Source organism: Sebastes fasciatus, chromosome 1 (genome assembly GCF_043250625.1).
Source record: "Sebastes fasciatus isolate fSebFas1 chromosome 1, fSebFas1.pri, whole genome shotgun sequence".
NCBI lineage: Eukaryota > Metazoa > Chordata > Actinopteri > Perciformes > Sebastidae > Sebastes > Sebastes fasciatus.
In genome coordinates this window covers 14,918,324-14,941,109 of record NC_133795.1, presented here as the reverse complement: position 1 = coordinate 14,941,109, position 22,786 = coordinate 14,918,324, and the positions used below count along the sequence as shown (strand labels likewise).

Here is a 22,786-nt window from a genome sequence, read left to right as displayed (position 1 = left end):
TCCAGTTTGTCATGAAATTGTACATTTTTAAATTTCCATTTTTCTTAAGGACTTATTGTCCACATTGGCGTAAATGTTGAGATTGAAAGTTCACTCTTGACCTTGGAAACAACAGCTAACAAAACACTCACCACCATCTCACAGCATTTTGTTAATGAACTCAATCATTTTATTTACTTATAATACAGATAAAAACATCCAGAAATATCACCACACCATGAAATCACTCCAAATAATCAAATCTTTTATTCCTTCCACTTTCATAATTTCACAGCCACATATTAACCTTAAACACTGTAGAAACAGCAGATAAATAGATTTGGAGAAAAAGTATGACAAGATGTGCTTTACAAGAATAGTTTTGTCAAATAAACAGATGGTTTGGATATTTTAGATTTCCATAATGTCAAATTCCTACATTTCTATAACAGTGAATGCATCGTTACTTACCCACCAAAAGCTCTAAGATTACACTGAAACTAAAAAATACATTAAATGTCTGCTACAAAATGTTATTGAGGAAATTACCTCCATTCCTTATGAGGCACAATATAAATGTAGATGGTACGTAGTTGTTAGATGTTTAATCAAACATATTAGTTATTTTACAGACTCACTTTCAATCATCTCTTCACCTGAACCTCCTCCTGGTTTTCTTCTAGCTCTGTTTCCTTCATTTCCACTGCCTTGGCTGTTTTATTCGCCACCTCCACCGGCCACTCCTCACTCTGACTAGACTCATTATTGACGCTCTCATCTCCATCATTATCTCCCTCTTCCTTAGCTGCTATCTCATCTTTTACTTCAGCAGAGCAGCATCGCTCTCCCTCAGCCATCTGAAACTCCTCGTCATTCCCCGTCTTGCTTTCTGTCCCAGCGTCAGGTGGCGTTTCCTCAACCTCGTCCTCATCTGCTACGATAACGGTGTCCCCAGACCCGTGGCTGCAGGTGCTGCTGCAGGACAGCGTGTCTTCTTCAGCGTGTCCGCTTCGCTCTTCATGACACAGATTCTCCTCCACACCTTCTGTTGAAACCTCCGACTGCCCTGCTCCATCAAAGACTATCCTCCCCGAATTAATGTCCACTACCACACCTGGGCGACACAAGTCCTCCCCTGCACTCTCTGGATCCCAGAGCTCACTCACCTCTTCCTCCTCATTCTCAGAGTCGGGCGCTGTATGTTTCCTAATGCGATTTACTGCATCCCACAGGGACTTGGGATACTGGGGCTCTTCTTTGAGGGGTGAGGCAGGGTCAATGCTTCCACTTCCCTCTTGCGGAGGAGGAGTTGAAGAGCTGGATAGCAGGATTCGGGGGGAATCAGTGCAAGAGGAAGATGAGAACTGAAGGGATTCTTCACAGGAGTCCAGATGAAGAGGAGGAGGGACAGTTTCTGGGATGCCAGCAGCAGGAGCAGCATCGGGATTTAGAGCTGAGGAACAAACTGAGTCCATTTCCAGAAAAGAAACACACTCTGTATCCGACTCGTTTGATGTGTGTGTTGGAGTAGGAAGCTCAGAGGGTGAGAGCACATCCAAAGGTGATTGAGACACCTCACAGTCTGAGTCTGATGGTGAGGGAGGAGAAGAGTCAGAGGCTTCAGTCTGTTGTTCAGTGTCCTGCAAAATTTCAATCTCTATTTGAGTTTGAGAGTCTGTAGCGTTTTCTGTGGATAGCGTCAGTTCCAAAAGACCTGTAGGATCCTCATCAGCTTCTTTTTGTGATCGCTCCTCAGTCATATAACTCTCTTTTAGATGAGCATCCTCTTCTTGTCCATTATCAAATTGTTGCTGCAAAATGTTGACCTCTGTTTGACTGTCAGTCACATTTTCTTGGTATATTGTCGGCTCCAAAAGACCTGCAGGATCCTCGTTGACTTCTTCTGGTAGCTGATCTTCAGTCAGATAACTATGTTTTACATAAACAAAATCCTCTGCTTGGACACGTTCAAGTTGTTGCTGCAAAATGTCAACCTCGATGGCATCTTCTTTGGATATTCTAAGAGTCTGTTCCATAATATGGTCTGTAGGATCGTCTTCTGTTGTTTGTTGATCATCAGTGGCATTGCTCTCAATCACACACGCAGCATCGTCTGGTTGGTCACTTTCAAATTGTTGCTCCTCAGTCATATCTTTGGTAATATCCTCAAGGGTGTCGCTGATCTCATTGTTTATTAGCTGTGGTGTTTCACCCTCTTCATCCTGGTCCTCAACATCGGACACTGTTTCTGCAGTGTGATCTACTGAATGAAGAGGAGAAGGGCTTGGGGATTGGTCTGCATTGGGAGTGGAGTTTGTGGTAAAGTCAATAGATGCAGGGAGAAGAGATGAGGTTTCCGGCTGAAGAGCTAAGTTTTCTGCAGAACTGAGGGGAATCAACTCAGGATCAGGACCTCCCTCTATGTTTGATTCTGAGATATGCATGAGAGGCGTAAGATCGGAGGATGACAGCGTGAGAGAAAGAGCAGGTTCACAGTCTGAGGAGGGTGAAAGCAAAGAAGAATTAGAGAGGTTGGTGGGTGGATGATGAGTAGAGGTATCGTTTTCTTCCTGCTCAGTTGTACCTTCTTCACTAGCGGGTATAAGCAGAGAATCCTCAGTTATTTCAATATCCGGTGAAGATTCAATATCAGTTTCAGTGTCATTCCCGTCAGACATAATAGACACCTGATCCCGAAGTCCTGCGAAATCCCCACCATCTTCATTTGCCGCCTGATCTTTGGTATCATCATTTTCCCGCAAACACACAGCATCTTCAGTTTGGCCAACCTCTAACCGACTCTGTGACTGTTCCTCTTCTCCTGTGTCCTCTGGGATTTGTTCAACTGCATCATCAATGTCGTTGTCTTTAATTGGAGAAGGTTCAACCTCCTGGTCCTCCACATACGAGTCCAGAGGTGACGTTGCCTCTTCAGGTTGCTGCTTAGTAACGCAGTCCTGTAGAGGGATTCCTAGGATCCTTTCAGCGCGCTCCTCCAGCGTTTCCCCCTCAGAAACTGAAGATGAGGACATGCAGACGGAAGAGATTTCACTTTCTCCCTCGGGTGTCTGTTGTTCCATAATATCAGAGTCTGGTTCAGTCTCAGGCCTTTCATTAGTGTGGAGGGGGTTTGTTTCTGTGTTTTGGTCAGTTGTTGCATCCTGATCCAGCTGACTGTTTGATTCAGGAGAGATAGTCGATTGAACATCAAGTGGACTGTGCTCAGTGTGTAAGTAGTGAACATGCTCTTTCTTGGGTGATGGAATCAGCTCAATTTTAACAACAACACAGGTTGTTTTGATAACCAGTCGACCTTCACTGTCCTCAGAGTCTGTGTCTGTCTTGATGTCCAGTCTCCTTACTTCAACATCAATTGGATGAAATTTATTTTCTTGGTTGTGCAGAACATCTGATTCTCCTTCCTCGATGTTTGCTTTCAAACATGTTGATGAACTCTCAGTTTCAGCTCTGCTTGAGAAACTAGGCTCCCTCCACAGAGGATATTTGACTGACACAGGCTGCACTGATCGAGCAACTTGTCTCCCAATTGTAGAATCAGCATCATCTGTTTTAACTTTTTCTTGGGAAACAACATCCAACTCTGCTTTGTTTGATAGCTTATCACTAAGCATCTCACTTTCTATGCAGGTTGGCATCTCCTTCTGTTTGGCTTTTCTTGCATCAGAAGCATTTGACTGCTCTGTGAGTGTTGGCGCTCTGAAGTCTACCTCATCTGCAAGTTTGTGTGTTTGATTAATGCCACTGCTGACCCAGAGACCTTTAGAAACACCTCCAACTTCTGTGTTTTGAATGTTTCCTTGCGAGGTACAAAGTGGCAAAGATGGGGTTTCTGCGGGGCCTGCTATTCGAGACACCAAGCAGAATATGGTCATCCCACCTGTCTTTTTGTTTAATCTGAACTTCCTTCCTTCAATGACTTTTGAGGATGGTTCTTTGTTTATCTTTTTGTTCTCAACCGCTTGTAACACTTGTGACTGTTGCAGAGACAACTCACCCTCATGCTGCATGTGTGTTTCCTGGATACTAAAAGGACTGCTTGCCTGTAACGCATCTATCGCCTGTCGTCGGTCCTGTATTAGTCCTTCAAGTCCTTCTGGGAAGCTTTTTTGATTCCCATCTGGTTTTGCAAACTCCTCTTTCTCTCCTTCTCTGTGATCCTGCAGATCTACATGCTGCTTCTTTTGGAGTGTGGGCTGTGACCAGTAGGTTTGTCTCTTACCTTCTTGCTCCCAGCTGGTGTCACAGTGGTGCAGTACAGGTGAGCCTTTATGTGGGCTGTCATAGGGAGGAGGAGCGATATAGCCAGGAGGTTGGCTGAACATCCTCGGTTGGTAGCTGTTCTTTTCTTGGCTTGTGTCGGTGGCAGGAGTTTGTGATGGATAGTAAGTGGGAGCTTGCTGTCTGCCCCCTCTATCCCACAATCCTGATTCTCTGAAGCTTGCAGATTGTCTGACTTGTTGCAGCGCCGCCACTCGAGGATCTGTCTCACTCCTGCTGTCCCTCTCTAGAGTCCTGCTGCTCTCCGGCAGACCCTGAGAGGCGCCCCTCAACTCAGCCTCGATGCGTCTCCTCCTTGGAAGTGAATGGCTGTATCGAGCTGCCCAAGCCTCCAGCTCTCGATAGCTGCTGTCGCTCCTCTTAGCAGGAACTTCCCTGTTGTAGCGGACAGGACCACAGGGCTCCCACCTCCTCTGCCACCCCTCCCTCAGAAATCCTCTCTCATATTCCCTCGCTGCTCGCTGAGCTGCTGTCCACTCTCTGTCTCTGGCTTCATGTTGCTGATGATAGTCTCCCAGGTCCTGGTGCTGCTGAGCGTGACGGTCGAGAATAAAAGGGAATTGAGAAGAAGCAGGGGCGGTCTGATCTTGGTCCGTCCAGTTAGTGTACTCCTGTGGAGCCCCTCCTGTTCTTGATCCTGGTACAGTCCAGTAACTGGACTCCCTGCTTTGATCCTGCTGCTCACCATAGTACAGTGGATACTGGGGGACCTGATGTCGGTCTTGGTAGCTGTGGGGGAAATGGTGAAAAAGTACGTTCAAATAATTTCAACAAAAGCCATCTTCCACATCACATTTAATTCCTTGATATGTGTTTTAACAAATTTTCCCATGTCAAGTGACTTTTAGTATAACTTCACTGTAAAATAATACTGAAAATAATGTGTTGCTAAAAATTGTGCAGTTTTTCATTAATGTAACAGCAATGTGGAACAGCAATATATACAGTAGATATTAAGACTATTGTGCAGTAAATCAGTCAGGTAAAGCACAAATAAGTCTGTCAAACAAGCATAGAAAAATGTTAACAAACTATTATCCAATGATTACACTGATTGAAAAAGTAATCTGAACTCACTTATGTGTACAGTTTCTCCCAGGAACAGTACCAAATTTGGAGTATAGAGGCGTCTGCCCCGGATTCTCGGGCCAGAACTCCATGTTTTGGTTGAAATCTGAAATATGGAGAAAAAAAAGGATCATATAATAATCAGTATGTTCTTAAAATGCATAAAACCTTAAGATTTATATACAGACTCAAAAAGCATATTCATATTTTAACACTGATTATGGTATGATAGCCTATACTGAATAAAAAACTAAAATAAAAATATTTTAAAATGTCTCACCTGCAATTTAGATATCATTACATAAATGGAGAGATAAGTGCACACACACAACACGTACCTTTAATTGTCTTCAGATTATTGTCCTTGTTGCTCATGAGGTGATATGAGGTCTAACGAAGTCCAAACAGGACGACTTGTTTTAAAAGGAGGATGGTTTTCAGTCCCCCTCCCACTCTACACACACACACACACACACACACACTCCCCTACTCCCCTGTCACTGCCCATCCTCCTCTCATCCAGCCAACATGCCCAGTATAAATACCACTGAGGAATTTTTTAATCAGGTTTTTAGAGTTACCATCTTTAGCTGCATCGTTCCTCTTTAAAGTCATACAAAAAAATGTGAAGGAGTTATAATTTATTTTTACAACATGTATAAAACAGTTTAACTCAGAAAGTCAACTATAACATTTTCCTGTCAGCTCATATGGCACCACTTCTCCAATGCAAAGTTTTTGCCCAAATAATCATGAATGACAACAACATCAGTGATCTGCACTTTGCATGACACTGGTGTGGGAGGTGCTCGACGTGATGGCAGGCAGACGCCGCACGGAGATAGGGATCTGTTGTTTTGTCGGCTGAATTGTGGCGGAGGGAGAGACGGGCAGCGGACGGGTTGTCTCCCTTTCTTTGAAACTCTCCAGCGTAACAAACAGGCTTTCCTTCTCTGAACAGAAAATCTGTACATCAGCACAGAGCAGGAGAGAGGGGATGAAGTTCGTACAGACAGCCGGCTGCAGGGCAATCTGTTGATGTTGACAGAATAGTTGAGGATGGGATGAACTTTGTTTTGGGTTTTATAGATATCTCAATAAAAACAATATTACTACAATTTCAGGTGAGAACAGGATCCATGAGAAGTTTGAGAATTATATTTTGATACTGTATATTGGACCCAGCTTTCTAATTTATGCCTGTCCAGACTGATTGATGTAAAACTGCACAAAAGACAAAATCATGAATAGTAACACAATGACAGTATGACACCAACTACATAAAAGTATCCATTATGACTGAGTAAATAAATCTGTTTTTGTTCTGAGCTTAAATGCTGCTCGTAGATAAAAGTTTCAGCCCAGAGATGATGCTAATGAAGATGTTTAGTGAGTGACAGACTCCATCACCTTGTGTGGAGAGGACTGGTGTTAATCTGATTTATAGCCTGAAAACATAACTTTAAATATACATGACTAAATGAGCAATAACAATCTGCTTCATCACGACTGTGTGGGTGTGGTTTGATCATATTTGATTGACAGTGGCCTAGCAGCATACAGTAAGCAAACGATGCAAAACAACCCTCATTGGCGCATTCAGGATGTGATGTCACCTTTTTTCCAACAGAGCCCCGACCACTTTGAACCAGTCAGAAGACCAGACAAAAACACAAATACAGACATGTCTCATGAAATAAACAAAACCGTTATAACTTTGGCAGAAAATATAGTATTCATGCAGGATCAAGTCTATCAGAGTAAGCAGCTAAAGGAGAAGGAATGTTTTTCAGGGCCTTTAAAGCTGTGATCATGTGACGTGTTTTCAATCTAATCTGAAGGTGATGCAGCTCAGCTCTCTTTGTAACACGCTCAACATCCTTGCAGAAACCAAACAGGGAGGTCATGTACTAACAGGCTGCTGCGTCCTGTACTGATAAAATGAACTTTGCGAGACAATTAGAAATGTGGAAAGAAAATATGAGATTTAAAATTTAGAGGTAGAGCACACTGAGAAGAACAGTCGACCCTTTTTCAAGGCATGCACTGATAACATTGTCGTCACTAAAACTACATCGTGCATGATAATGACAACATAGACAAGTGATAAAAGGAAGAACCTGAAATCTCCAGTCAGATGATTATGAGCGGAGCTGATCCTCGCCTCAAGACACTAGAAACAGAGCAACGGACTGCCGATTTCATTAACAAACATAAGGCTGTTTTATATAAAATCACAATTAGAACTTGCTCTTGTTTCGCCACGGTAACTGGTCCCAAACTGTATTTAATGATGGAAGTGAGAAATAACAAAAACGATGTACCATATCTAACCAGTTCCATTAGACTTCTAGTTTTGAAGGAGGTTGAATTGGTTATTTACTGAAAACAAAACGGACTACCTAAGGTGGAAGCCATCCACCTAACTAGTAGGTAAGTATAACCAAACTTTCAGTTTTTAAAAAAAACTATTTTTAAAAAGGCACCCAAAAAAACCCAGTCTTAACTGGTCTCAGTAGAGTAACTAATCCAAGTACCAGGCCTGTAGCAGGTTGTCCCTGCTGTCACTTGTCTTTCCTCAGAGATGCCCTGTAGATATTAATGTTCTGATTGTCATCACGGTGCACAAGCTCCACATTAAATCTGCTCGGCAGACATTCTTCATAGAAACCTGGAGTCTCGTGCTCTTTTCGCATTTTGGATGACAGATATGCCACGGCTCCGTTCTTGCACAAATGAGCTAGTGTCTCCACTAGCAGTGGGTACGTCTCTGGGAGGTAAATGATATCTGCACAGAGCACCAGATCCCAGTCAGAGGGGAAATTCATGTGGTCCTCTCCCCAGGACAGAGGGAGGACGGTGGGGAGGGTGGTAGGCCAACCACTGGGTGGCATGTTAGCAGTAACGTTGGCCTGAAGTTGTGGGAGAGCCAAAGGAAGGTCTGTGAGGGTCACGACCGCACCTGGAAAGATATGAAAATTTGATTCCGATGAGTTGTTGATGAAACTCTCAACTAGGGATACATCAATCTGACTTTTTCAGTCCCAATAGCGATACCCAATCCAGCTATCTGACTCAGTATTGGCCTGATATCCGATATCGGTGCATCCCTACTCTCAACTGAAGATGTTTTACACATTATTTACAGATGGATGCACCACATATAACACATTCAGGTACTGTAAATATATAAAAGTTATCAGGATGTTTGACAATGCCGAATAAGTGACAGTGGTAGTGGTGAAATATAACTAAGTACATTTACTCAACTTAAAGGGACTGTTTGTAACTTTTTACACGTATAAATCTACCGGGTCGGGATCCCATGCGTGCTAGCGTGTGGCCGGAGTCTCTGCTCCTCTGCCTGCTTGCCTTCACTCACACACCGCACGCGTTGTCGCTGTCTTGCTCCACCTCAAGTGCATGCATGCTCACTATACACTGCAGAAGAGTTAGTTTAGCTCTGAGAATATCTAGTGAATGTACAGTGAACGTTTGTGCAGAAATAACTGCTGCAGCTCCTCCAGACCAACAGAGGTTTCCCGTGTCTTGTGAAGTGACGGGGCTCCGCAGCGAGAAACGTTATCGTCTCCGACCGGGTGTCGGTGTATCCCTGCGGGCGCAGTCGGGAGACGATAACGTTTCTCTTCCTGCTTCAGCCCCGGAGGCTGAAACAGGAAAAGCCAACACTAGCATCAGCAGTGATTCATGGAGAGACCTCCGTCTGGTCAGCTAACATTACTGCCAAGCAGCTGAACTATGGAGTGATATTGTGGTTTTAGCTGACGTGTGTCGCCTCACTGTTTTGAGCGATGCTCGTTCATGTCTATTTAGAGCGAGCAAGAGCGGGCAACAGGACGCTGACTTCCGTTGACTTTTTTTTTTTTTTTTTTCAACAATATTTTTATTGAATTTACATATAGACATATATACATATATACATATATACACATACAGACAGACAAACAATATTAATAATTAAATTATACAATGAAATGTTTAGTCAGAATTTCAAAGAAAGAGAGACATGACATTTCATATGTTTCACCAACAAAGAAAACAAAGAAAATAAAAGATAAGACAAAATAAATAAATACCTCAAAGAAGAGAAAAAACAACAACAACAACAACAACAACAATTTCAACAACAGCACTCAACAACACACTGCAGTTTCAATTTGACTGTGCCCCCTGACGTCCAGGAAACTCCAACAAAGGTTTCCAAATATTTTCAAATTCTGCTGCTTTTCCTCTGGTTATGTACGTAAGTCTCTCCAGTACAACACAAGATGCCATCTCCCTCACCCAGACATGTATCGGAGGTAAATCCATTTTTCTCCAAGACAAAGACTTACGTTGACTTAACGGCCACAGGTGTCGCTGTTAACAAGCATTTCTGATTCTTACAAACAGTCCCTTTAAGTATCTGAGTACTTCTTCCACTACTGGACAGTGTAAGTGCTCAACACAGACACTAAAAGAGCAACACCTGCTGTGGCAGCTGCAGCAGGTTAGCAGCGCCTCTGGTGGAAGCCACTGTGAATTTCACATCTGTAGACCGGAAGTGTGGTTGAGACAAATAAAAAGGGACTCTTCAATGGACAAGCAAAGAGTCCGACATAAGAAAATAACAACAACATTACAACATTACAACATTAAAGTGAACAACATCATCATACCGAGTCGTGCAGCCAGGATCCCGACCACACCAGTCCCTGCTCCCAGCTCTATGATGCTCCTTCCTCTCAACTCCACCGACTGATCCTCCAAGTAACAACACAGCTGTAACGCCTGAGTACACAAATACACACCCTAATCGTTAGACAAAGCTGACACTGATTTAACAAGTATATATTTACATAACGACAACATAAACTCGTACAGCCTCCCAGACCGGAGCAGCCACGCCGAGGTTAGCCCCGAACAGCTGGCGGATCTTCAGCTGCTGGCCGGCTAGAGAGTACACGGTGTCTTGAGAGAATGTGTCCGCAAACAGACCGTCGTCAACGGGGAACGGGTCGTCTTCATCTCCTGAACAAATCATGGTTGATAAAGAAAAACTGGTTCACATTGACAGTCAGCTGTAAACGAGCATATACGTTAGCTAACAAGCGTTAACAGCTGGAGATGGGGTTGTGTTTCAGCTAATTTTAGCCTGTAGTTTCAGAGAGAGAGAGAGAGAGAGAGAGGTGGGGTTGTGCATTATACTGCCCATACATGTTTGGTATCAGAATGTATAATTTCTATATTAATTGAAAGTTGGTGTTTAGTTCGTCAATGCAGTTGTACGAGGCTTTTAATTTGAAATGTAAACACAAACACACGTAACTTCCGGGTTAGAGGACCAATCAATGAGAGGCAAAATGCACGATACAAGTTAAACCTGCAGTAGGCAGTATATTTTTTTGGCATCATTGGGCAAAAAATCCATAATAATCTTTCAGCATATTGTAATTCAAGTGTTCTGAGAGAAAACCAGACTTCTGCATCTCATCATGGCTCTGTTTTCAGGCTTTAAAATATCTAGCCCGTGACGGGAGACTTTGACCAAACACAGGTCATTTCAGAGAGAGAGCGTTCCTATTGGCTGTGCTCCGGTCATGTGACTGGAACTTGGCGTTCCTTCAACAGATTTCACAATGGCGGCGGCGCCACAAACTTTTTTCATTTAACAGCTAAACTGTACACTACAAGATAATTCTGAAAACATTTGAGGGGAGAAATAGGCATTACAGTAACAGAGTATTGATTCATATTTGATCAGCGCTACATAGTTTGACCGTTTGGTCGGAGTTCGCGAGTGATTGACAGCCGGCTCTCAGAGACGGCAGCTGGACAGCTGACCTTATATCAGCTCTTACTGCTTGTTTTCCTCCGGTCTGTGAAATCTTGCCGATGCCGTTAGGAGCACCGGAGGACACAGAGGCACATGATTTTTGTCAGGTTACCTGTTTCATGTACTACTGTCACCATATAGCGACCATTTTATAAAAACTTTTTTTAAAAATCATATTTGCTCCAATCTCGGCTACTTCAGCTTTAACAGTGCAGTGCAGTCTTGAATATGTCCCCTAACCTTAAAATATTATGGAGGAGAGAAATATATAATGCTGTGATTACATTGTATACTTTTATTTTAACACTATTGATGTAATTTCAAGGCAAAAACTACATAACCACCATTAACCCTGAGATTTAGGTAGTTAGGCGATACTATTACTATGACTTCAGGTGCCTCCAATCTTCAAAGCAACAGTAACACACCTCGGGGGTTTTTTTGCATCGTAAAGAAATTTGGTTCTATCTTTATTCTCATAGCCAGCATTTTCAGTGTCTGCCAATTGTTTTCTTGATTTATCATTTGGTGTTTAAAAATAGTAATGAAAATAGTAAAAATGCAAATCACAATAGTCCAAGGGGGACATCTGCAAATTGCTTATTTTGTCCAAACCAACAGTCAAAAACCGAACAATAAATTTTAATTTACGATGCTATAAAACAAAGTCGAGCAGCAAATCCTCACATTTGAGAAGCAGAAACCATAAAATGTGAGGCATGCTTTTTCTTTATCTCTTTTTTTGTTTAAAAAGTGATTTACATAATCAATTAGCAAAATAGTTAATATAATTTATTGTCAATTGTTTCAGCTGTATCTCTGCATCAATGCTGCAATTCAAAACCCACAAAACACCATCATGTTCCAGGTTTATTTAAAAAGAAAGAAAAAAAGTTGCTGTCTCCTCATCCGTTTTGTTTGGAAAACAAAACTTTAGTAGAGTACCACTAAGACATTTTTCACACATAACTTCACATCAATGACAAAGATGATTTAACAGGTGTATAAAGTGTGGAGCCGAGTACAGATATGTTGAATAAAGCTCTTCATTTCCGCTTGTCAGTCTTTATAGGACACAAGAACAGTTAAAGAAATTCCAACACAGCCAACTAAAATGTTTAATGTGTCCAATCTGAAAAGAAAAGAAAAGAAAAGAAAAAATAATAATGCTGTCTTCATACGTCTGCTTGTGTTGGACTATATCACAGTTTTCTCAGAGTGGACAATAACTGTTGGGTTTAGACTACAGATACATTTGACTCAATATACAGTAATTCTGCCTGAGACAGAACACCTCTGAACCTCTTGATTATTTGAAGTTATTAAAAAATAAATAATTCTTTTCATCATACAGATGACAGTAGTATTACATCCATAACACAACCACCCTCGGGCCTCAATATGTGCAAACTGCAAGAGTTTAAAAAAGGTAGCACTTTAAGCAAGGACCATTAAAAACATAAACTGTTAAGTGTTTTGAAAGGAGCATTTCATGACAAGTGCAGCAGGTGTGACACAGACGTGATTTTAAAATTACAGGATGAATTGGAGGAAGCTCATGGCTGTCTACATCCTCCTCACGCCAACAATGGAGGAACAAGGATCTCAGTATTATTTTTAAATTGTGGAGTAAAGGGATAATAAAACAGGTGGTCCTTAAACCAAAGGAATATATTTGGTACTGGATGACTATTCTAACCATATTTGGTACTGTCCTAATACAAAACATTTTCTTGTAGTCTTTCAAGGTAAAATACTGAGCCGGGACATATTGTGTAATGTCGGAATGAAAATGAATTTGCAGTGAAATGATCTACTGCACATTTCTCTTTCACAATCATTCGTTCTTGTCACATCTTCCTCCCAGAAACTAAATGTTTGCGATGATACTGGACAGAAATGATGCATCGTCACACAACAAACAAACAAACGTCACAATTCGTGCTTTGAGATTCAAGCAGAATACACTCTGCTTTAGCATTTACACATTGGTAGTCCATTTTTTACACACCACAACGTGTTTTTCTTTTGTTAAGACACATGTCAACATAGTCGGGTTCGACAAAACGTCTTGTCACTTGGTGATTTAGGTGCAAGTCACTTGATAAAATAGCAACGGCTCAGACAGATTGTTGATTGTTTCTTTCATTAAAATCAACCACAAGACATCTCCACACAGCCCAAAGTGCTCCTGCAAAGGGACGAGGAATTCTTCTTGACGTTTTCTGGTGGGTATGAAAGGCAGTCAGCTTTGTTTTAAGTAGAACCGAGACAGAGTCCAAGTCCACACAGATGCACAACAAACACCCACACAGAAAACAAAAGCCAGAGGAATGCATGATTAAAACTTTGTTCCAAAAAGAATAATAATTAGAACGAGGACTACGACAAAGAGGATCAAAATGACCAGCATCTTTCTGTTTTTCTTCTGATACTGTTCCGCCTGCAAAGAAAAAAGGAAAAAAATGTCAAACAATGTATTTCACTTGCTTTCAATTTAATGAATAAAGGTTAACCATTCAGTCTTATCATCATCATGCAACAAATTGAGTTTAAACAGATTTTAAAACTGTAAAGATTAGTGGATCCTGTCTGTAATAGATATGGTAAATTCTATCACAATTGTGTCTTTAGCCTGCTGAAAGTTGCCTTTTTGTTTTCCCTTGTGGTTAACATTTATTATTAGCTTCCAAGCAAAAAAAGAACACAGGAAATAAATCTTGAATTATCAGCAGTCTGAAATGTAAATTTGTGATAAAAAATAAATAAATTTGACAGTCACTCGGCCAAAAGAAGTCTCAACGTGTATGAAGACGAGAGCATTTTGCGTTTACCTTTTGTAACTGTTTCAGTCCATCTTCTGTTTTCACACAAGACTGCTCCACATTGAAGTCAATTCTGTCAAGAACGGTGCCCTAGAGGGAGAAGGGATAAATCATTTTAGTTGTAGATTCTTTACTTTAAACAAAGGTAATGTTGTATGTTAGTAGTGTCTAGTGTAGCACTGACTTAAATATCTCTTATTCAAGCTTTGTTGATACCCAATACAAAATATCAAATCAGGGTTCCTACACATTTTCCATTTCACAATTCCCTACTTTTCCAGATTTTTCAGACCATATTTGACTTTGTACAGAGGATGCTGTGACAAGACTACAGTGCTTTTGCTCTTGCATATGGCTTACAATCGGCGCCACCCCATGGTGAAGATGTTGAAACCATTTTACACAAAGTTTGCATCCAGATTTCTTTCCCCATTTGGAATTGTTAACCAACCAGGCTTTGTATTTAGGATTGTCAAGCCAGCCCTCGAAAAACTTGCATTTTCCCACTGTGGCCGTTCAGTCCACAGTCCTACGCAGAAAGTTGGACAAGGTTTCACTGTCAAACATCTTGCACTTGGGACAGAGCTGTTTTGCAGGCTATAAGGCGTAGAGGCAGCTCTGCGTAGGGAGTGTGTGTTCAATTCTCACGCCATAGCCTACTTCTTGACGACAACGAGCTCGCTCTGGCACGCGCTCTCTCACACAGTGGTAAACATTTTCTCTGAACTGGCTGTTCCAAACGCCATGGAAAACACTCTTTTTTCCATACTTATTCAGACCTGGAAATGACTAAAATCAAATTCCATACTGCACAGGATGCTTTATAGGGAAACACACTGAGAACCACACCCTTGTACGTGGAGGACAGGCAAGTTTTTCTTTGTTAGCTCAGTGATTGGACGCTTGCCACAATTATTAGTAGTGTGTAACCGTGTCAGGACTGCTTGAAATACCTGTTCCACCACCATTCCAGCCAAGTCCCGGAAAATCTCATTCAGATCGGAAATGGACTGAACTATCTGTCGGATCTCCCTCTCTCGTTCTTCCACCATAACTGTGTTCTGTTCAACCAGCATCAGCTGGTCGTCTGTGAACCCCTGAAACCAAAGAAATAATAAAAGTAGGTGATTTTACAGTAACACATTTATTGCTCCACATGCAACAACACATGTAGCCACAGCCTCAGCTGACACTACTCCAAACCAAATGTCAGATCAATTTTCATTTGATGTCAAAATTGAAAGAAAAACAATACAGTAGTAATGCTGCATTTAATTCATTATGCCACTCAGTAGATTTTAGCATACAGTCTGATAGCAAAGATAAAAAGACAACAAGTTGGGCACAGGTTTAAACCATCTTAGCATCATGTTTAGGACTGATTTCAAACTACTAAACTAAACTAAATAATGATGATAATACCATGCCAATGTGTTTTAAGTTTTAAAAATCATCTTAGGAATCTCATGAATAAGTCAATGCTTTAATAGCATTACAAATATATTTTAAAACAGCTTAATTATAGTTGGAAAAATTCATCAGTGAATTTCTTCTTTTTTTTGCCCAGTTTCACTGCTTTGTGACAGTAGAGATATTTTTTTTACTGTTTTATTTCACCAGACAAACTTTATTATGCCGTTTCCTGTCTTCTAGTGGGGATTAATAAAAAGTGACAAAAACTGATGTGAAAAATGCTACAAATTTAAATTACAGTGGAACCTGCAACATTATGTGAGTGTGCATCCTGAAATGTAATGGATGTCTGTTTTTCTTGTCTCATCAGAACTCGTGCTTATATGCTTATGAAGTATCTTTTATTGTATTGTATACAGGGTGCCTGAGCCAATGAAAATGGTGATGGATTTCAAAAAGCCGGTCACCTTGTCATATACAGCTAAATCTTCATCCTCTTCCATTAACGGTCCAGAGTCGAAAAAGTGCTTTGATCTCTCCTCACGATTCTTCATACCTGTGATATAAACCAATGATGTGATGCTTAGATGGCATGAAAAACAAACAACTTGAAGATAAAAGAGATGTAACCTTGGTAATGGTTACAAATATGTGAGAAGCAACAGTGAAGAATGAGACCAATCGCAGCTTTACTGCAGTCCTTACGTTTTAGGTAGCCGGACTGTGTGTGCCTGAAATTGGTGGACAGCTCCTGCAGGCTCTGCGCCAGCGACGAGACCACGTTTCTCAATAGCCTCTCCTCCTGCTCGGTACAGTGGCCACAACGAGACTGCAGACCCGTCACGGCTCGCTGGCATCGATGAAACATCTGCAATGAGCACAAAATTAGTGAGCAAGCAGAAACAACCTCCATGTTTCATTTCAAACTCTTCAACATGAAATATTGTCAAAAGTGTTCATGTCAACTCCCTCAAACATTCAGCTGTATCAGGCTCTATCATGCTCTCATGAGTTTGTGCTGAAGTAAAAACATCTGCCCATTAAAAGGTGTTTGTTTAAAATGTTTTTATCTATAAAAATAATCATTATATCTATTAACTAAACTGGTAAATGACTGTACCTGTGTAATCTCCTGAGTAGTGATTTCTATGGCATGCTCTTCCTCACTACTGTCATCAAGTGTGGGTCGATTCATATGCTTGTCATGAAGTACGGCCAGATCCTTCATCTTCTGCCGAACCCGTGTGATTTCATACTGGATCTGAAAGGAAACACTTGATGGTTAAAAATGTGTACACAAATTATTGGGCTCATACAGAAGATTTCACTAGTTTAAGAATACAGGATTCCAAACAGATGCATTTGTGAGCTTTCGGTCTTATAAATAAATTATTTAAAATATTTGTATGGGTCAGCCTTTTACAGATAGGTCTCTATATTTGTGTCCCAAGTGTTTGTTTCACCTCATCAACCCCCTCTATCCATTTGGGGGGCAGTTTCTTGGTGACTCCAATGGCTGCTTCAGGATCCAGACTAATCCCTGACACCAGGGCCATCCGATCATCAGCCAACTTAAAAACACAAACAACAAAAAATTTGATTAAAAATGTTTATATAATAATTCAACATGATGGTGGTGGTGTACCATTTTATGTGTCATAAGATATTCTACCACGAAGGGAAACAACAGTACCTCATCAAGTTCCTAATGTGATTGGCAGATAGCAGATTGGTCCCATCCAATAGAGAACAAGGAAAAGGAGAGAAAGACAGAAGTAACAGAAAGTGAGCCCCAGAAAAATCAGCACTGAATACCAAAAAAGTGTTTTTGCATCCACCCCCCCCTCCCCCACCAATAATTAATCAATTCATTAATTACTGTACAGCAGAGGTACATAAGGTCTGGCTGTTGAAATTAAATCTAATCATTTGTCCTAAGTTTAAGTGCAAAAGTGTAAAACTAGAATGTAAATGCAAAAATAAATCATACTTATCCAGAAACTAGTTTAACAATAATTTCACTTTAAACAAATCATTAGATGTAAGAAACAGTGAGAATAAAGAGAGAAAAAATGGTCGAGCCTCAAGATCACCTGAGATGGCTGAGTTTAATAAAAAGAGACATTTTTTTAATGCAATTTAAAATGAATGTGAAGTTATTATGTAATAGGAAATTTCAATAGACACTGTGCCTTGTTTAATAATTATGTCTCTCATGTGTCTTGTTTGAACTGGCAGAAGCCCTGCTGCCTTCTGGCAAAGTCAGTTATTTTAAAACAGCTTCAGCGAGCTGAATGTGTGTCTTTCTAAATGCAAACAAAGTAGCTTTAGTCGAGTAATTGCCTTCAAGTCAGTGCAAATATAATTCAGCCAGCGGATACGTATGCACATCATAATTGCACTACTGTAAAATGAAATGAAAGTGGCATACTGCTGGACAACAAAAAAACATCTGTTACATATTTTTTCAGTCTTTACTCTGCTCTAAAAATAAAGAAGTAATTAATTCAGAGTTTCAGACAGAATTTTCATGTACCAACAGCTTCTCTGGCAACACAGTTTTACAACATGGATGGACATATGGATGAAGTCTGAGGGACAATGGGACCAAACATACACTGAACAGACACAGTGCAAGACAAGTAAGATATTAGACTATAAACGTTATTTTTCATGTAACATTTTACATCTCCATTTGATCTACATGACACACAATGCGGTTGGAACAGTGTAAGTGTTAAACCCGCTGGAGACTGTCTACAGATGTTCTTAGAGATTTTTCACTATTCTTCACCACACTTTTTAGAATTTACTTTTTAGCTGACAGCTAAGGACCTACTAAGCAACATGATGGAGACCTGTTGGGCAAAAACACTTAAGGGTTTTTTCTATTAAAGAATATATGGAATGATAATGTATGTACATAGAGCTGAAGATAAAAAAGCAGGAACTGACAGCTTTAGAAACATCAATTCATGAGCCAGGGAGATCTAGCTATAACCAAATTGCTGGGCTGGTCCATGTTAACTGCATCACCTACTGATGGAGAGCTCTAGTAAAAATGCAGGTGACTGACTGAGTAACAATCAGTAACCCGTTTTGCTCTCAGTAGGAGAAATTACAGACAGTGTATGAGCAGTGAATCTGCTGAACACAGCAGTTGCACCATCGGGCATGAATCACTTTTCACAAGATGTTCTCAGCTCTGGAGGACCAGGCCACAGCATCACTATTGGTTTTCCCTACTCTGAGGTAAACCCCAGCACACTACTCTACACTGTGTCATGCACAGAAATGCACTAACAGACTGTGGCCGTCCAGGAGCCTCAGCCATTTAAAAAGGTCTCCACTCTGTACGTTTGGTTGTGCTGATTTGTTTGTGTGAGTGAAAGGTCAGCCTCTCCGAGCCATCAGGAACAGCAGATAAAAGAAAGTTTATCAGAGGAGAAAATGATGAGGGTTAGGAGAAGTCAGCCTGTTCAGTAGCTGAAATTCAGCAACATATTTTGGGAAAAATCCTCCTCAACTGATGGGATATCTTTGTGTTCAGTGCCTCTGCGTACAAGTTGGCACAAATGAATCTACCTCAGCGAGCAGTTAACTGGTTAAAATGTTCACAACTGCACGTGAATGGTCGCATACACCCTACACCTGCTTGCTGTGCGGTGTATCCTGCACCTGGCCTCCTTTACTGGAGACGTAAGGTGAACTCCAGCGCAAACACAGGAGAGCTGTAACCTGCTCAAGCTTTGCAGCACTAAAAAACTGCAATGGAGCTGACAGTGCACAGGTAGATAAAGACAGGATGATCATATAGGGGTGAAGCATTCCTTTAAAAAAAAAAAAATACTTAATGTGAATAATTTGCAGAGAACAATGTGACATTTTTGCACCAATTCCATCCACTGGATCTGTATCAACCCCGACACTGTGCCTTATCATGTACATTGGGTATTTGGCCAGATGTGACTGATCAACATGAACCAAATTCACCTTCTTAGTTTTCATATCTGGCTCCAGTAGTGATAAACCCAACTCAAGGATTATTAGTGTTTCTGAATGACAAGCAGTAGTTTTCAGGATTTTCCTTACCTCAGTTTGTGTCACACATGTTTATATAAATACAGGAAAACACCAGCTACATTTTAGTGGAACAATGGATTACAGGTTTACAGGCACAATTTCATCCAGGCTAAATCAAATGACCACAGCACACTTTTTACTACACTATGTGGACATTAAAAAAAACATGCTTTAACTTTCAAAACCCACCCAATCTAACGTTGCACCATTTTATGACTTGTCGTTCTTTCAAAATCAGGCATAATGGCAAGCAATCTCTGACTGGTATTGGCATGATAAGTTGCCATCTTTGTCACAGCTGTTCCTGTTTCTGACATGAATCCTCCTTTGTGGTGGAGTAAATGATATCCCCTGGTTTTAAAGGTCCCATATCATGCTCATTTTCAGGTTCATACTTGTATTTTGTGTTTCTACTAAAACATGTTTACATGCTGTAATGTTCAAAAAAACCTTTATTTTACTCATGCTGTCTGCTTGAATATACCTGTATTTACCCTCTGTGTGAAACACTCCATTTTAGCGCATTTTGACAGAATTGCAACAGAATTGCGTTGCTAGGCAACAGCTTGGGTCCATGTGTACTTCCTGTCAGCTGATGTCATTCACATACACTGCAACCAGGAATAAACTGGGACACATTTAGAATGTTTACGTTAAAAATTGTGTCAAGGGTCTAAATATTGTATATTCGTGACATCACCAATGGGCAGAAATCCTGACAGCTTGTTTCAAATGCACAGTTTTCTGAATACGGGGCTGTGTGTATTTCTGTGGATTGAATGTTTCGATATGTTCACAGTATTTATATCGGACTTAAGCCAGCTTTGTAATAAAAAAAAACATGAAAATCGCACTTTTTTACAATATGGGACCTTTAACTGGTTCCTTTTCTAACATAAATTATTAAACCATATATTGTGTATTCAGAATGTAGAGATTGAAAGCTGTGTATTATGTATGCTTCTTAATTGTCATACAGTTTTGTCATACAGACGTGTCTTATGTTAGAAATGAGGAAATGCTTACTAATATTGATCTATTTTTTTTATTTCCATTGTTTACTGCAGACATTTAGCTGTTACAACATATGCCCTCTCCATCCTCCTACATCACCCCACTGAGTCACATAAAAACAGTCAGTCCTGAGGTAGAAATCTTCCTGAGTAAATGAATGACTACCAGCTACTAACACACACTCACACACCTGTATCTAATCTATCTACCACAGCTCAATGCCTGTCTACATGCAAACACACACACAGTAACACAGTAAAATGTCAAAACGATGCAGACCACTCACCGCAGCCTTGCTACGTGTACTCAGACGGGGGTCGTATGTACTCACTTGCTCAGCCAATATCTGCCGGTTTTGGATCGCATTGTTCCGCATTAACAAGAAGGCATCGGTCAGACGCCTTGTGGCCATGACTGCCTTGTTAGATATCTAAGTTAACACTGAACTAAAATGCGGATCAGGTGATGATTTATTAAATGATGTCCAACCACCGCAGCTGACCGACACTAGCTTTAGCGTACTTTAGCTTAGCCTGCGATGAAAGAGGAAAACTCGCGATACAGCGCCTGTATTTGACAGCAAACGACCTTATTAATACTTATCTGTCAGGCTCTAATACTTAAGATAGAAATCTGAAACATGACCGAGGTTTCTTCTCAAATGTGGGATATTAAACGTTAGATTAGTAACGTTATACCGCTTTGAGGCAGCTACGGAAGTAGGAAAACGTAAACATCTGCGTCACACGATTCTTCTTCTACTACTCGTTTTACTGCAGCTGTACTGGAGCTCGTTATCACCATGGTGATCACCATGGTTATCACCACCTGCTGCCCTGGAGACAGTGTGTTGCAATACAGGCCAATATAAAGTTAAAGTACTGTGATTATCAGGGTTGTTTTTACAAATTATCACTTGTTTAAGATAAGATAAGATAAGATAAGATAAGATAAGATAAGATAAGATGAACCTTATTAATCCCCAGATTGAAATTCAGGTGTCAAAACAGCAAACATCAGTAAACATCAGCAAACAGAGTGAAACACAGGAGAGGTAAAGGTATACAAAAATTATACAAACAATAATAGAGATATAAAAGATACAGAGTGAATGGGGGAACATAGTGTGTGCAGTCCGTCAATAAATAAATGTAGTATGTACAATAAATAAATGTAATATGTACATATGTGCAGTCTATAAAGTGGTATATAGGGTGTATAGTGTATGTTGTGCCGATGGGGGATGAGTCTGTGGCTGAAGGTGCTCCTCATCTTGACTAGCTCATCATGGATGGGGTGGGAAGGGTTATCAAGGATAGCGTCCAGCTTATATAAGCATGAAAGTTCATTCTTAAAGGTCCCATATTATAAAAAAGTGAGATTTTCGTGTTTTTTTTTATTACAAAGCAGGCTTAAGTCCTATATAAATACTGTGAAAGTATCGAAACACTCAATCCACAGGGAAATGCACACAGCCCATATTCAGAAACTCTGCGTTTGAAACAAGCCGTCAGGATTTCTGCCCATTTGTGATGTCACAAGGAAGTACACATGGACCCAAGCTGTTGCCTAGCAAGGCAATTCTGTTGCAATTCCGTCAAAATGCGCTAAAACAGAGCGTTTCACACAGAGGGTGAATACAGGCATATTCAGGCCGACAGTATGAGGAAAATAAAGTTTTTTTTTTAACATTACAGCATATAAACATGTTCTAGTAGAAACACAAAATACAAGTATGAACCTGAAAATGAGCATAATATGGGACCTTTAACATTTGAGACAGTAATCTGACCAAACAATTCCTGCGCAGTGTCCACTTACTGGCATTTTTCAGAGCTTTCAACCGTTTTAAACTGTCTTCTACAGCAGTTCACTGGAAAAAAAGGGCCGCTTTTTATAATTTGCCAAAGTGAAAACTTGAGATGTAATATTTAGGCCTTTCAAGATAAAAAGAGATCTTGAAATTAGCTGGGAAAACTCATTTTGAGCTTTATTTCACTAGTATTAGGAAGTGTTGTGTGCTCAAAGTAGTACTTCCTTCACTTAAAGGGACTGTTTGTAACTTCCTACACATATAAATCGTCCGGGTTGGTGTCCCATGCGCGCTCGCGTGTGGCTACGCTGTTCAGACTCAGACTCCAACACAAACTACACGGAAGCACCAAAACCACAAAGTTATATCTGGTGAAGCCCGTCTGTTAAACAGTGTTGGCCGCGGTCGGAGGACGCGGGGGATACCGTAGCTTTGGTTTCCAGGGCCGGAGTCTCT

General features: G+C 40.7%; 3 protein-coding genes across 5 annotated transcripts; all 3 read right to left on the bottom strand.

Moving 5' to 3' along the window:
• Positions 1-146: 146 nt before the first annotated feature.
• Positions 147-7,568, bottom strand: LOC141765563 (uncharacterized). The gene is made up of 5 exons (XM_074631632.1): positions 7,467-7,568; positions 5,685-6,378; positions 5,356-5,452; positions 2,564-5,007; positions 147-2,476 (listed from the first exon to the last, which is right to left on the bottom strand). The coding sequence occupies exons 2-5, from the start codon at positions 5,719-5,721 to the stop codon at positions 624-626; spliced, it is 4,431 nt and encodes a 1,476-aa protein (XP_074487733.1). The 5' UTR covers positions 5,722-6,378; positions 7,467-7,568; the 3' UTR covers positions 147-623.
• A 342-nt stretch (positions 7,569-7,910) lies between these two features.
• On the bottom strand, positions 7,911-10,647 carry LOC141765572 (EEF1A lysine methyltransferase 3-like). The gene is made up of 3 exons (XM_074631642.1): positions 10,229-10,647; positions 10,026-10,137; positions 7,911-8,308 (listed from the first exon to the last, which is right to left on the bottom strand). The coding sequence occupies exons 1-3, from the start codon at positions 10,388-10,390 to the stop codon at positions 7,911-7,913; spliced, it is 672 nt and encodes a 223-aa protein (XP_074487743.1). The 5' UTR covers positions 10,391-10,647.
• A 1,258-nt stretch (positions 10,648-11,905) lies between these two features.
• Positions 11,906-21,277, bottom strand: stx16 (syntaxin 16). Of its 3 annotated transcripts, XM_074631596.1 has the most exons (9): positions 20,804-21,067; positions 17,114-17,125; positions 16,884-16,991; positions 16,541-16,681; positions 16,126-16,288; positions 15,888-15,976; positions 14,961-15,104; positions 14,017-14,097; positions 11,906-13,625 (listed from the first exon to the last, which is right to left on the bottom strand). In XM_074631596.1, the coding sequence occupies exons 1-9, from the start codon at positions 20,927-20,929 to the stop codon at positions 13,524-13,526; spliced, it is 966 nt and encodes a 321-aa protein (XP_074487697.1). In that variant the 5' UTR covers positions 20,930-21,067; the 3' UTR covers positions 11,906-13,523. The 3 variants fall into 3 exon arrangements, with proteins under 3 accessions (XP_074487697.1, XP_074487713.1, XP_074487706.1); XM_074631612.1 differs by lacking the exon at positions 17,114-17,125 and having other exon boundaries at positions 20,849-21,277; XM_074631605.1 differs by lacking the exon at positions 17,114-17,125.
• Between the last annotated feature and the right edge of the window lie 1,509 nt (positions 21,278-22,786).